The sequence below is a fragment of the Ornithorhynchus anatinus genome, chromosome X1 (genome assembly GCF_004115215.2).
Source record: "Ornithorhynchus anatinus isolate Pmale09 chromosome X1, mOrnAna1.pri.v4, whole genome shotgun sequence".
NCBI classification, from domain to species: Eukaryota; Metazoa; Chordata; class Mammalia; order Monotremata; family Ornithorhynchidae; genus Ornithorhynchus; species Ornithorhynchus anatinus.
The window spans coordinates 29,293,002-29,306,129 of NC_041749.1; the positions used below are offsets into that span (position 1 = coordinate 29,293,002).

A 13,128-nucleotide genomic window follows, 5' to 3' on the forward strand; every position below is an offset into this window, starting at 1 on the left:
TCCTATCTGGCAAGACAAATGGGAAATTAAGTGGATTGGAAGGGCTGATTTACAGCATTCGTTCTCACCCTGATTAGTTGCGCCTGAGCTATCCCTAGTCCTCTTTGTTTCTCAATGCATTAAAGTGGAATCAAGATTATATGTTGGCCCCCCAACTCCATAGATTACATGACGAATTAATAAATAGGTAGGGCACTGCACTCGTCGGAATTGGAGAGATAAACCAACCCCTCACAACACTCCAATGTGGATGAGCCTCCCTCCATTCCCCGCCCCCATCAACTACAAATCGTGAGATTTGTGCAAATTCCTCACATCTGCCAAACTAACTCTCTTCCCCTCTTCAAAGCCTTACTGAGAGCTCACCTCCTCCAGGAGGCCTTCCCAGACTGAGCCCTCCCTTTCCCTCTGCTCCCCCCCACCCTCTGCTCTTCCCCCTTCCCCTCCCCTCAGCACTGTGCTCATTTGTATATATTCTTTATTACCCTATTTATTTTGTTAATGAGATGTATATCTCCTATTCTAAATAGATTCTATTTATCTTGATGATGTTGTCTTGTTTTTGATTTGTTCTCTTTGGCCCTGCTGTCTGTCTCCTCCGTTTAGACTGGGAGCCCGTCATTGGACAGGGATGGTCTCTATCTGTTGCCCAATTGTCCCTTCCAAGCACTTAGTCCAGTGCTCGGCACCTAGAGAAGCAGCATGTCTCAGTGAAAAGAGGCCGGGTTTGGGAGTCAGAGGTCATGGGTTCCAATCCTGTCTCTGACACTTGTTGGCTGTGTCACTTGGGGCAAGCCACTTGACTTCTCAGTGACTCAGTTTCCTCATCTGTAAAATGGGGCTTATGACTGTAAACCCCACGTGGGACACCCTGATGACCTTGTATCTACCCCAGCGCTTAGAATAGTGCTTGGCACATGGTAAGTGCTTAACAAATACCACCATTATTATTATTATTATTCACTTCTCTGGGCTTCAGTGACCTCATCTGGAAAATGGGGGTGAAGACTGTGAGCTCCATGTGGGACAACCTGATTACCTTATAACCCGCCCCCAGTGCTTAGAACAGTGCTTGGCACATAGTAAGCGCTTAACAAATACCACCATTATTATTATTATTCACTTCTCTGGGCCTCAGTGACCTCATCTGGAAAATGGGGGTGAAGACTGTGAGCCCCATGTGGGACAACCTGATTACCTTGTCTCCCCGCCCCCAGGGCTTAGAACAGTGCTTAGCACATAGTAAGCGCTTAACAAATACCACCATTATTATTATTATTAACTTCTCTGGGTCTCAGTGACCTCATCTGGAAAATGGGGGTGAATACTGTGAGCCCCATGTGGGACAACCTGATTCCCCTGTGTCTACCCCAGCGCTTAGAACAGTGCTCGGCACCTAGTAAGCGCTTAACAAATACCAACATTATTATTATTATTATTAAGTGCTTAGAACAGTGCTTGGCAAATGGTAAGCGCTTAACAAATAATAATAATAATAATGATGTTGGTATTTGTTAAGCGCTTCCTAGGTGCAGAGCACTGTTGTAAGCGCTGGGGTAGATACAGGGTAACCAGGTTGTCCCACGTGAGGCTCACAGCCTTCATCCCCATTTTACAGATGAAGTCACTGAGGCACAGAGATGTGAAGTGACTTGGCCACTGTCACACAGCTGACAAGGGGCCATAATTATTAGGATATTATAATTATTAGGATATTAGGATATGAGAAGCAGCGTGGCTCAGTGGAAAGAGCACGGGCTTTGGAGTCAGGGCTCATGAGTTCGAATCCCAGCTCTGCCACTTGTCGGCTGTGTGACTGTGGGCAAGTCACTTAACTTCTCTGTGCCTCAGTTCCCTCATCTGTAAAATGGGGATTAAGTCTGTGAGCCCCACGTGGGACAACCTGATTCCCCTATGTCTACCCCAGCGCTTAGAACAGTGCTCGGCACCTAGTAAGCGCTTAACAAATACCAACATTATTATATTATATATTATATTGCATATTGTATAATTATTATATTGTTAATATAATAATTAGTAGTAGTAGTAAGGTCTCAGTAAGTAGTATTGTGTGAGTGAGTGAGTGAGTGAGTGAGTGAATGAATGAATGAATGAATGAATGAATGAATGAAAGGTAGTCAGCGGGCGGCGGCGGCGGGCGCATAATTATTATATTGTTAATATAATAATTAGTAGTAGTAGTAAGGTCTCAGTAAGTAGTATTGTGTGAGTGAGTGAGTGAGTGAGTGAGTGAGTGAGTGAATGAATGAATGAATGAATGAATGAATGAATGAAAGAAAGGTAGTCCGCGGGCGGCGGCGGCGGGCGCATGCGCAGAGACTCGGCGCGCCAAGCGGCGGCCGTTGCCGTCGGGCTGGAGGCCGCGGTGGGAGGGGGTGAAGGAGAGCAAACGTCTGTCGTAGAAAGGACGGCTCCGGCGGCCAATCGGCACGCGGCTTTCGTCTCTTCTTCCGGGTCAAGGGGGCGGGACTAGAGGGCGGCCGGAAGTGGAGGGGGCCGGCCGCCGGAGGGGCCGCCGAGCGCGGGCGGGACCTGCCCGGAGCCCTCCGTCCCTCTCCGGACTTCTCCCGCCGCCCCGGACCGGGAACGGTGAGGCCGAAGCGCCGCCCGCGGGGGGCCGGGAGGGACGGGACACACCGGAGGAGAGAAAAAGATAATGCACGCCGCGGGCGGGGAGACAGAGAGAATGAAAGGACACACCTGACGGGAGGTGGTGAGGGAGAGTGAGGGGACGCTTGTTCGTTCCAAGCGCTCGGTCCAGTGCTCGGCACATAGTAAGCGCTCGATAAATACGATCGAGTGAGTGAGTGAATGAATGACACCTGAGGGGAGGGAGGGAGAAGGAGAGAGACACAGCTGAGGGGAGGGTGTGGAAGAGACAGGACACATAGGGGAGGGAGACAAGGCACACGTGAGGGGAGAGTGAGGGTGAGAGAGACAAGACACATATGAGGGGAGGGAGACAGACAAACATGAGGGGAGAGTGAGAGAGAATGAGAGGACACACCTGGGGGGGTGGGGAGAGAGAAGACACATTTGGGAGGGAGGGAGAGAGAAGGAGAGAGACACACCTGAGGGGAGGGTGTGGAAGAGACAGGACACATAGGGGAGGGAGACAAGACCCACATGAGGGGAGAGTGAGGGTGAGAGAGACAAGACACAGGGGAGGGAGGGAGACAAGACACACCTGAGAGGAGGGAGAGAGAGGACACACTTGAGGGGAGAGTGGGAGGGAGACAGGACACACCTGAGGGGAGGGAGAGAGACAAGACACACCTGAGGAGAGAGGGAGAGAGAATGAGAGGACACAGTTGAGGGGAGGGAGGGAGAGGGACAGGACACACCTGAGGGGAGGGTGTGGAAGAGACAGGGCACATATGAGGGGAGGGAGGGAGAGGCAAGGCACACCTGAGAGGAGGGAGAGACAGGACACACCTGAGGGGAGAGTGTGAGAGAGACAGGACACACCTGAAGAGGGAGGGAGAGAGACAAGACACACCTGAGGAGAGAGTGTAAGAGAGACAGGACACTCTCACACACCTGAGGGGAGAGGGAGAGAGAATGAGGACACACCTGGGGGGGTGGGGAGAGAGAAGACACATTTGAGGGGAGGGAGGGAGAGAGAAGGAGAGAGACACACCTGAGGGGAGGGTGTGGAAGAGACAGGACACATAAGGGCAGAGTAAGAGAGGTAAGACACACCTGAGGGGAGGGAGAGGCAGGACACACCTGAGGGGAAAGTGTGAGAGAGACAGGACACATGGGAGGGAAGGAGAGAGACAAGACACACCTGAGAGGAGGGAGGGAGAGAGACAAGACACACCTGAGGGGAGAATGAGAGGACCCACCTGAGGGGGGGAGAGAGGAAAACTTGAGGGGAGGGAGGGAGAGGGACAGGACACACCTGAAGGGAGAGAGAATGAGAGAGACACACCTGAGGGGAGAGTGCGGAAGAGACAAGACACAGAAGCAGCATGGCTTCAGTGGTAAGAGCCCGGGCTTGGGAGTCAGAGGTCAGGGGTTCGATTCCCGGCTCTGCCACTGGTCCGCTGGGTGACTGTGGGCAAGTCACTTCACTTTTCTGTGCCTCAGTGACCTCTTCTGGAAAATGGGGATTAAGACTGTGAGCCTCACGTGGGACAACCTGATGACCCTGTGTCTCCCCCAGCGCTTAGAACAGTGCTCTACACATAGTAAGCGCTTAACAAATACCAACATTATTATTATTATGAGGGGAGGGGGAGAGAGACAAGACACACCTGAGGGGAGAGTGAGAGAGAGAGACAGGACACACCTGAGGGGAGGGAGGGAGAGAGAGAGACAGGACACATATGAGGGGAGTGAGAGAGAAAGACAAGGCACACCTGAGGGGAGAGTGAGAGAGACAGGACACACCTGAGGGGAGGGAGAGAGAGGACACACCTAAGGTGGGGGAGAGTGAGACAGAGGAGACACCCGAGGGGAGAGTGCAAGAGAATGAGGACACATTTGAGAGAGAGAGAGAGGCCACACTTTCAGTCGTATTTCTTGAGCACTTACTGTGTGCAGAGCACTGTATTAAGCACTTGGAAAGTACAATTTGGCAACAGATAGTGACAATCCCTACGCAACAATGGGCACTCGGTGTAGAAGGAGAGTGAGAGGGCACACCTGAGGGGAGAGTGAGAGATGGGGCACACCTGGGGAGAGTGAGACAGGGCACACCTGAGCGGGGAGAGATACAAAGAGAGAGAGAGACATCCCCGTGCTGCTGCTTTTGCCGTGTTTCTTCATGTTGAAGTCATCCTGCAGAATTTCCATTGTGTGCACGCGTTCTACTTTTCTAGGTGGTGGCACCCCAAAGGGCTCACAGCACTGGACTGGGAATCGGGAGGTTTAATCGTGACCTCCGTCTTTCATCTCCCGCCGGGCGTTGAACGCTTCTTTCCAGACACGTCACAGGGTAAGGGAGGTTAAGAGGAAGTTCATTCATCTAATCATCTGTATTGAGTGTGTATTGTGTGCAAAACACTGTACTAAGCGCTTGGGAGAGTACACTATAACAATAAACACCTTACCTGCCCACAACGAGGAAGTAATGGGTGTCATGGTGAAATTAGGAAGCTATAAAGGCATGGTGATAGGGTTTTGTGATGTAAGGCATCCCTTCTTTCTGTAGCCACCTTCACCCCACCAAGGGAGACTTGTTGCATTGTTTTTGACCTTGCACCCCTAAAACCATGTAATTCATCTGGGAATTTATAAACACATTTCTTTAAGAACAGACATGGTTTTTACCTCTCTCTTAACCTCCTAAATGCTTAGTACAGTGCTCCACTATGCTAAGTAGGTACTATTGATTAATTGAACTTGGAGTCACTAGGATAGTTCAGCAGGGACCGGGTTTTGGAAAACGGCAGTGATCTTGGAATAGGCCTCGTGCCCTCATAATAATAATAATAATGATGTTGGTATTTGTTAAGCGCTTACTATGTGCAATTGCTGGTAGATATAAAAGTTGCCTTATCTTGCTCTTATTGGCTCTGATTTATCTGCCTTCTCTTCTTCCCCAAAAGACTGGAAATTTTCCGGGAAGGGCATATGAGCTCACTCATCACCCCTCTCTACTGTCAGTCAAACGTGTGGACCATTCATGGGCACTGGTTCTTCTCGATCCCTCACCTTTCCCAAAAGGCAAAAAAAAATTATTTAGTAGAGTCCCTAATTTGTTAAAACTGTATATTTGTGTTTCTGCAGGTGCTTTTCTTTTTCACAATGGGTGAACCTCAGCAAGTCAGTGCTCTTCCTCCACCTCCAATGCAGTACATCAAGGAATATACTGATGAAAATATTCGGAAGGGTTTAGCTCCTAAACCCCCACCCCCTGTGAAAGACAGTTATATGATGTTTGGCAACCAGTTCCAGTGTGATGATCTCATTATCCGGCCTTTGGAAAGTCAGGGCATCGAACGATTGCACCCAATGCAGTTTGATCACAAGAAAGAACTGAGGAAACTCAACATGTCCATTCTGATTAACTTCTTAGACCTCTTGGATATTTTGATAAGGAGCCCAGGAAGTATAAAAAGGGAGGAAAAACTGGAAGATCTCAAGCTACTCTTTGTCCATGTGCATCATCTTATAAATGAATACCGACCCCACCAAGCAAGGGAAACCCTGAGAGTTATGATGGAGGTGCAGAAACGACAACGCCTGGAGACAGCCGAGAGATTTCAGAAACACTTGGAACGAGTTATAGAAATGATCCAGAACTGCCTCGCATCCTTACCTGATGATCTGCCCCATTCTGAGGGAGGACTAAAGTTAAAAACTGAAGCAATGGATGCTGATGACAGCAACAGTTGTATTGGACAGAATGAGCACCAGAGAGAGATTTCTGGTCACAGGAAAGATCAGATTATAGAGAAAGATGCTGCTTTGTGCATCCTAATTGATGAAATGAATGAGAGACCTTGAAAGGTTTTCTGTTTGTAATTGCCTAAACATTTTACGGGGCAAAATGAAACAGGATTGTATGTTGGAAAGGCTTGGAGATTTGTTTTTCTTTGCTGGAGAGTGGAGAGGTTTAGACTTCGTGAAACTCTTGTGTATATAAAAGTCTAAATCAGAAAGTTTTATTTTTTCTAGTGAAAATTAACTTTCTTACAACTGACCAAAATAGAGAAGAAATGTTGCTCAGTTGTTTGGGCTGAAATACATATAATTTTTAAAAAAAGTCTAACCTCTAGTAAACCAAATAAACCCAGGTCAACTTGTCCCTTATTTTCATAATTGCTACTTTTCTTTATTGATCATAAATAAGATTCTCTAGAACCTTTGGGGTTATAGGTATTAGTAATTACTGATTTTAGAATTAAATCTCTGTAGATAGTATAATTCACATAAAAGCATTATCGGAGTCCAGAAGATGTTTTCCCGGAAGCTATATGTTATAAACTACAACCTTAAGTTTGATCGAATGATTATGAATGGCATGTAGTTTTAAGTAACCATTATTTTCCTTCTGACAAGGTGTCTTATTGGTCTTTAATTCTTTAAAAATGTAAAATCTGTATGTGGTCCAGCCAATTCCTTTTTTCTGATAGTAGTAGTAGTATTGTTTTGAGCACTCTCAAGGGCATGGCACTATACTAAGTGCTTGGAAAGCAGAGAACAAAGACGGGATGTTTTCTTTGCCCACAAGAAGCATATATGCTAATGGGGGAGACCAATAAAAATATTTACAAGAGTTGCCATGATAAATAATTGATATATACTACCAAAGTGGTCAGTGATTTCAAATTAACAAGTTTTTACCGCATTTTTACAGTGCCTGACTCTGGGGTTTAAGATACCATACTGAATTGTATGCCTTGACGTGAATTTCATTAACGTTAGGTTGATGGCACCATTTTGACAGGATAGCCATTACGTCTAGGTAGTTCTGTTGTCTGCTAATGGGGAGAAAAATGGCAAAAGTAATTGACATTCACATAGCCCCAAAACTTTATTGTACATAGTAGTTCTCCAGAGCATCATTCACCTCTAGCTGTTAATCAAGTAGCAAAATTGACCCACTTAAGTTTTATCTTTTTGCCTACATGTTATATTGGAAAGGGTTCTGTGTTTTTTTAAGTCAAATAGTGGGATTCAAGGGCGAGGAGACAAAGTGCATAAACATCTCTCACTGCCACATGACTGTTGACTCTGGTGCTGTTTTCACACATGCCTACGCCTCCCCATCCTAAAAATACCTCTGGCTTCTTCTACGCTATCTAGCTATTCTTTCATCTCTTTCCGATTCCTGGCCAAACTTCTCAGAGGGGTTGTATGTACCTACTGCCACCACTTCCTCTCCTCTAACTGTTCTGGATCCTTTAATCTGGTAAGTGTTCATTCAGTCAAATTTATTGAGCACTTGCTGTGTGCAGAGCACTGTACTAAGCGCTTGGGAAGTACAATTCGGCAATAGAGACAATCCCTACCCAGCAACGGGCTCACAGTCTAGAATAAATACTATTAATTGATTGAATAGCCCACAAAGTATGAGTCATGTATTAAGTGCATCAAATTGCAAAATAGCACAGTGATTCCAAGCAAAGCCCCCAGCTCTTGGGGCTCAGTGTCTAATGTGGACACTTGAAAAAATTTGCAGGGTAAAATCAACAATCCCAAAGCATCTTTTTTGACATGTGGCTCTACATTATGAGACGTTATGAAAGCAAATGCTAAAATCCCAGGATTCAGGAGGAAAATAAACTCATTTTAGTCGATGTCCCAGTAATCCCGGGGAGCACTGGATGAAAGGAGGCATTTTGGTACAGAGGTTTGAAAAAATTAATTGCAAGGAAAGTAGTAAAATGTTACTGTTTTAGTATCATCAATGGTATTTGCTTACTGTGTGCAGAGTATTAAAGACGATAATGACAACTTTCTTGAGACTACTACACATAAAGAACACAATTATGTTTTAAGAATGCACGTTCTTCCCTCTTGAAGCCTGTCTAGCAGATGATCTTATTTACATAGTGGTAGGTAACAGATCCATTTGTAACTGCAAGACAATGAAACTTCAGTATTAGCATTTAGCATACTGTACCCTGTCCCTAGGTTTTTTTTTATTTTAGAGATTCAGAAGCTGGAAAAATTATAGATGAAGCTAAGCTTCACAGAATGGTAAAAAAGGGATTTATAAAATGTCAACATTTCGTGCTTTAATACCTTAGTTTTATTACTCTGCACTTATAAGTGCTTTAGTATAGTGCTTTGCACACAGTCAATGCTCAATAAATGTGATTGAATGAATATAAACACCTTTCTTCTGAAGTGTATATCTGATAATATCACTTAAGTTTCTGAATACTAGGTTATAACTCAATTGTATTTATTGGGTATGTATTGTGTGCATAGCAGTGTACTAAGCGCTTGGGAGAGAAGAGTATAACAGTTGGTAGATAAATTCCTTGTCCACAACGAATTTACAGTCTATGTTATGTAATATATTTGCAAATACGTGAATTAGTATAGCTTTAAACTTAAGAAACAATTTCTGTCCCGTTTTCACCCCCTCATACAACTTACAGAGTTCGGAGAAGAGTTGAGAAATCTTCCCTTAAAACTATCAGCCCTCTTTTTAGAAAGTTCACACTCGAAAGCAGTCTTAGTAGGAAGTTCAAGGTCAGTTCATTCCTCAAAATGACGAAGATGGTTATTCTCCTTAGATTTGTGGAGCAATAATAATGTTTGGTATTTGTTAAGCACTTACTATGTGCAGAGCACTGTTCTAAGCGCTGGGGTAGATACAGGGTACAGGTAATCAGGTAATCATGAGAAACAGCATGGCTCACTGGAAAGAGCATGGGCTTTGGAGTCAGAGGTCATGGGATCGAATCCCTGCTCTACCACGGGCAAGTCATTTGACTTCTCTGTGCCTCAGTTCCCTCATCTGTAAAATGGGGATGAAGACTGTGAGCCTCACGTGGGACGACCTAATTACCCTGTATCTCCCCCAGTGCTTAGAACAGTGCTCGGCACATAGTAAGCGCTTAACAAATACCAACATTATTAGGTTGTCCCACGTGAGGCTCACAGTTAATCCCCATTTGACAGATGAGGTAACTGAGGCACAGAGAAGTGAAGTGACTTGCCCACAGTCACAGCTGAGAAGTGGCAGAGCTGGGATTTGAACTCATGACCTCTGACTCCAAAGCCCGAGCTCTTTCCACTGAGCCACGCTGCTTAAACTGGAATTGGATTTGGGCTGAAAGCACTGAACAAACTAGTGTTCTTTCTGATGAAATTCTTAATGGAGGGAAAATATACGATACCAAGCACATAATACAGTGCTCTGCACACAATAAAACGCTCAGTAAATACTATTGATTGATGATACTCCTCAACAACTTCTACCAGTGGCAAATTACTCTGCAATTAGCTCTTGGGTTACTACGGTAATGCGATGCAGCTAACTTTACCATCCATGCCATTTGGGAAGTGAAGTAAAGATAAGAGTGTATATGAGCTAACCCAAGTAGATTACCATTCCATTTTAATTGTTATCATTTTAAATCTCAAAATCCCCAGATTTAGGATTCAGGAGAGTGAGCTGATGTCTTACTCAGGGACCTTGGGTGAATCCCTAAACCTTTCTGTACCTCATGTTCCTCACTTAAAATGTGAAGCTATTAAAACTCTTAGCCATTTCACAAAGACAATCTACCTCTATAAGGAATATTATACAGTATTAGTATTGTAAAGTAGTACAATACTTTAGAAATGGGAGACACGTTCCCTGCCCACATACTACTAGTGGGCTCCGTGGCATAGTGGATAGAGCACAGCCCTGGGAGTCAAAAGGTCATGAGTTCTAATTCCGCTCTGCCACTTGTCAGCTGGGTGACTTTGGGCAAAGTCACTTCACTTCTCTCGGCCTCAGCTCCCTCATCTGTAAAATGGTGATTGAAACTGTAAGCCCCACATGGGACAGGAGCTGTGTCCAACCCGATTTGCTCGTATCCACCCCACTGCCTGTGCATAGTAAGTGCTCAACAGATGCCATAATTATTATTATCATTCCTACCTGCTACCTGCCGTGCAAGGAATGGGGTTTTGCTCTTGGTGTCCATCAATCAGTGGTATTTACTGAGCGCTTACTATATGAAGAGAACTGTTCCAAGCTCTTGGCGTCCCGTGGCTCTTGGGAGGACTGGTCAATCAATCAGTGGAACTTACTGAGCGGTTATCTGTGCACTGTACTAGGCGCTTGGAAGAATGCAAGACAACACAATTAGCGGACACATTCCCTGCCCAAAATAGAGCTTATGGTACGAGCATGGGAGCAGGGCAGCCGTCCTGGGTTAATTCTCCTGTTGAGGGCTCAAAATGGGGTGTGTTTCCAGGTCTGCCCTTCTAAGTCTGCACTTTTTCCGCCTTGAGCTTTGACCACGGACATCTAGTTAGTCCATCTTTGTGATTTCTCTTCCCCTCCTCGCCTTGGGCATGCTGCCCAATTTCTCTTTAAGGGCAGGTATTTGCTTCTGCTCTTCTCCAATGCACTGGACTCTTTTATTATTATTACTATTACTATTATGTGCCATCGAGTCGTTTCTGATTCAAAGCGACTCTGGATATAGTTTCTCCAGAATGTCCTATCTTCTATGATCCATTCATTACCTTTCAAACAGTTCTTCTATTTTTGTTGTGATAATAATAATGATAACGACATTTGTCAAGTGCTTACTGTGTGCCAGGCATTCTACTAAACGCTGAGGTAGATACAAGCAAACCAGGTTGGACACAGTCCCTGTACCATGTGGGGCTCACAGTCTCAATCCCCATTTTACAGATGAGGGAACTGAGGGCCAGAGTAGTGAAGTGTCTTGCCCAAAGTCACACAGCTAACAAATGGCAGAGCGTGATTAGAACGCATGACCTTCTGACTCCCAGGCCCACCATTATGCAATGCTGGTAGGGTCTCTAACCATCCAGCTGCCTTAGCTGCCAGCCTGCCTCTTCCATGTTTTCCCTGGACTTTTCCTAGCATTAGTGCTTTCTCCAGAGAATTAGTCCTCCTGATGATGTGTCCAAAATATGCTAATCTAAATCAAGTCATCTAGCCTTTCAAAAATAACTTTAGTTAATTTGCTCCAAAATCCATTTGTTAGCTTTTTCGGGCAGACCATGGTATTCGGCGTGGCTCAGGGGAAAGAGCACGGGCTTGGGAGTCGGAGGTTGTGGGTTCTAATTCCGGCTCCGCCACTTGTCAGCTGTGTGACTTTGGGCAAGCCACGTAACTTCTCTGTGCCTCAGTGATCTCATCTGTAAAATGGGGATGAAAACTGTGAGTCCCTCGTGGGACAACTTGATTACCCTGTATGTGACTGTGGGCAAGTCACTTAACTTCTCTGTGCCTCAGTTACCTCATCTGTAAAATGGGGATGAAGACTGTGAGCCCCTCGTGGGACAACTTGATTACCCTGTATCTACCCCAGCGCTTAGAACAGTGCTCTGCACCTAGGAAGCACTTAAATACCAACATTATTATTCCTAGTACAATGTTTACTCCTTTGCTGGAGCCAGATGTGCAGAGAGATAATGAAATGTTCCAGATGTATTATAATAACGTTGGTATTTGTTAAGCGCTTATTATGTGCAGAGCACTGTTCTAAGCGCTGGGGGAGATACAGGGTCATTTGAATCCCCATTTTACAGATGAGGTCACTGAGGCCCAGAGAAATTAAGTGACTTGCCCAGAGTCACACTAATGTCCATGGAGAAGGAGTCACCGTTCAATGATAGAATCGCTGTTTCGGCCAGATTTTAGGGGGGATACGCCTTCTTTTTCTGTTCTTCCCCCCACCTTCCACCAGCCCTACGGGGGGAGGTTTTTGCAAAATTCTTCACCGCGTCGCTGCGAGCAGGGTTCGAACCTGCGCGGGGAGACCCCATTGGATTTCAAGTCCAACGCCTTAACCACTCGGCCATCACAGCTGCGCGGCCGTTGGCGCCTCCTCGGCTTCCTCGATAGTGTGGAGCGGCTGCCCCCTAGCGGTGCGGGGAGCGCCTTCCTCATCCCCACTGTCAAGGACTTTATTATTAGTATTAGTATTAATAATAACAATAATAATAATGTTGGTATTTGTTAAAACAAAAAAAGTTGGTATTTGTTAAGCGCTTACTCTGTGCAGAGTCACTCTTCTAAGCGCTGGGGGAGATACAGGATAATCAGGTTGTCCCACGTGAGGCTCACAGGCTTAACCTTCTCTGTGCCTCAGTTACCCCATCTGTAAAGTGGGGATTAATAACGGTAATAATAATAATGTTGGTATTTGTTAAGCGCTTACTATGTGCAGAGCATTGTTCTAAGCGCTGGGGGAGATACAGGATAATCAGGTTGTCCCACGTGAGGCTCACAGGCTTAACCTTCTCTGTGCCTCAGTTACCCCATCTGTAAAATGGGGATTCATAATGATAATAATGGTGGTATTTGTTAAGCGCTTACTATGTGCAGAGCATTGTTCTAGATGCTGGGGGAGATACAGGGTAATCAGGTTGTCCCACGTGAGGCTCACAGGCTTAAACTTCTTTGTGCCTCCGTTACCCCATCTGTAAAATGGGGATTCATAATGA

The 13,128-nt window shown here is 45.6% G+C and overlaps 1 protein-coding gene and 1 non-coding gene across 2 annotated transcripts; one reads left to right on the forward strand and one right to left on the reverse strand.

The window, feature by feature from the left end:
• The first annotated feature begins 2,508 nt into the window (after positions 1-2,508).
• Positions 2,509-7,693, forward strand: MED7 (mediator complex subunit 7). The gene is made up of 3 exons (XM_029051881.2): positions 2,509-2,610; positions 4,848-4,963; positions 5,758-7,693. Exon 3 carries the CDS (start codon positions 5,776-5,778, stop codon positions 6,475-6,477), a length of 702 nt encoding a protein of 233 aa, XP_028907714.1. The 5' UTR covers positions 2,509-2,610; positions 4,848-4,963; positions 5,758-5,775; the 3' UTR covers positions 6,478-7,693.
• A 4,714-nt stretch (positions 7,694-12,407) lies between these two features.
• TRNAS-UGA lies at positions 12,408-12,489 on the reverse strand. The gene has a single exon. It is a non-coding gene; the product is annotated as a tRNA-Ser (tRNA).
• Positions 12,490-13,128: the final 639 nt, after the last annotated feature.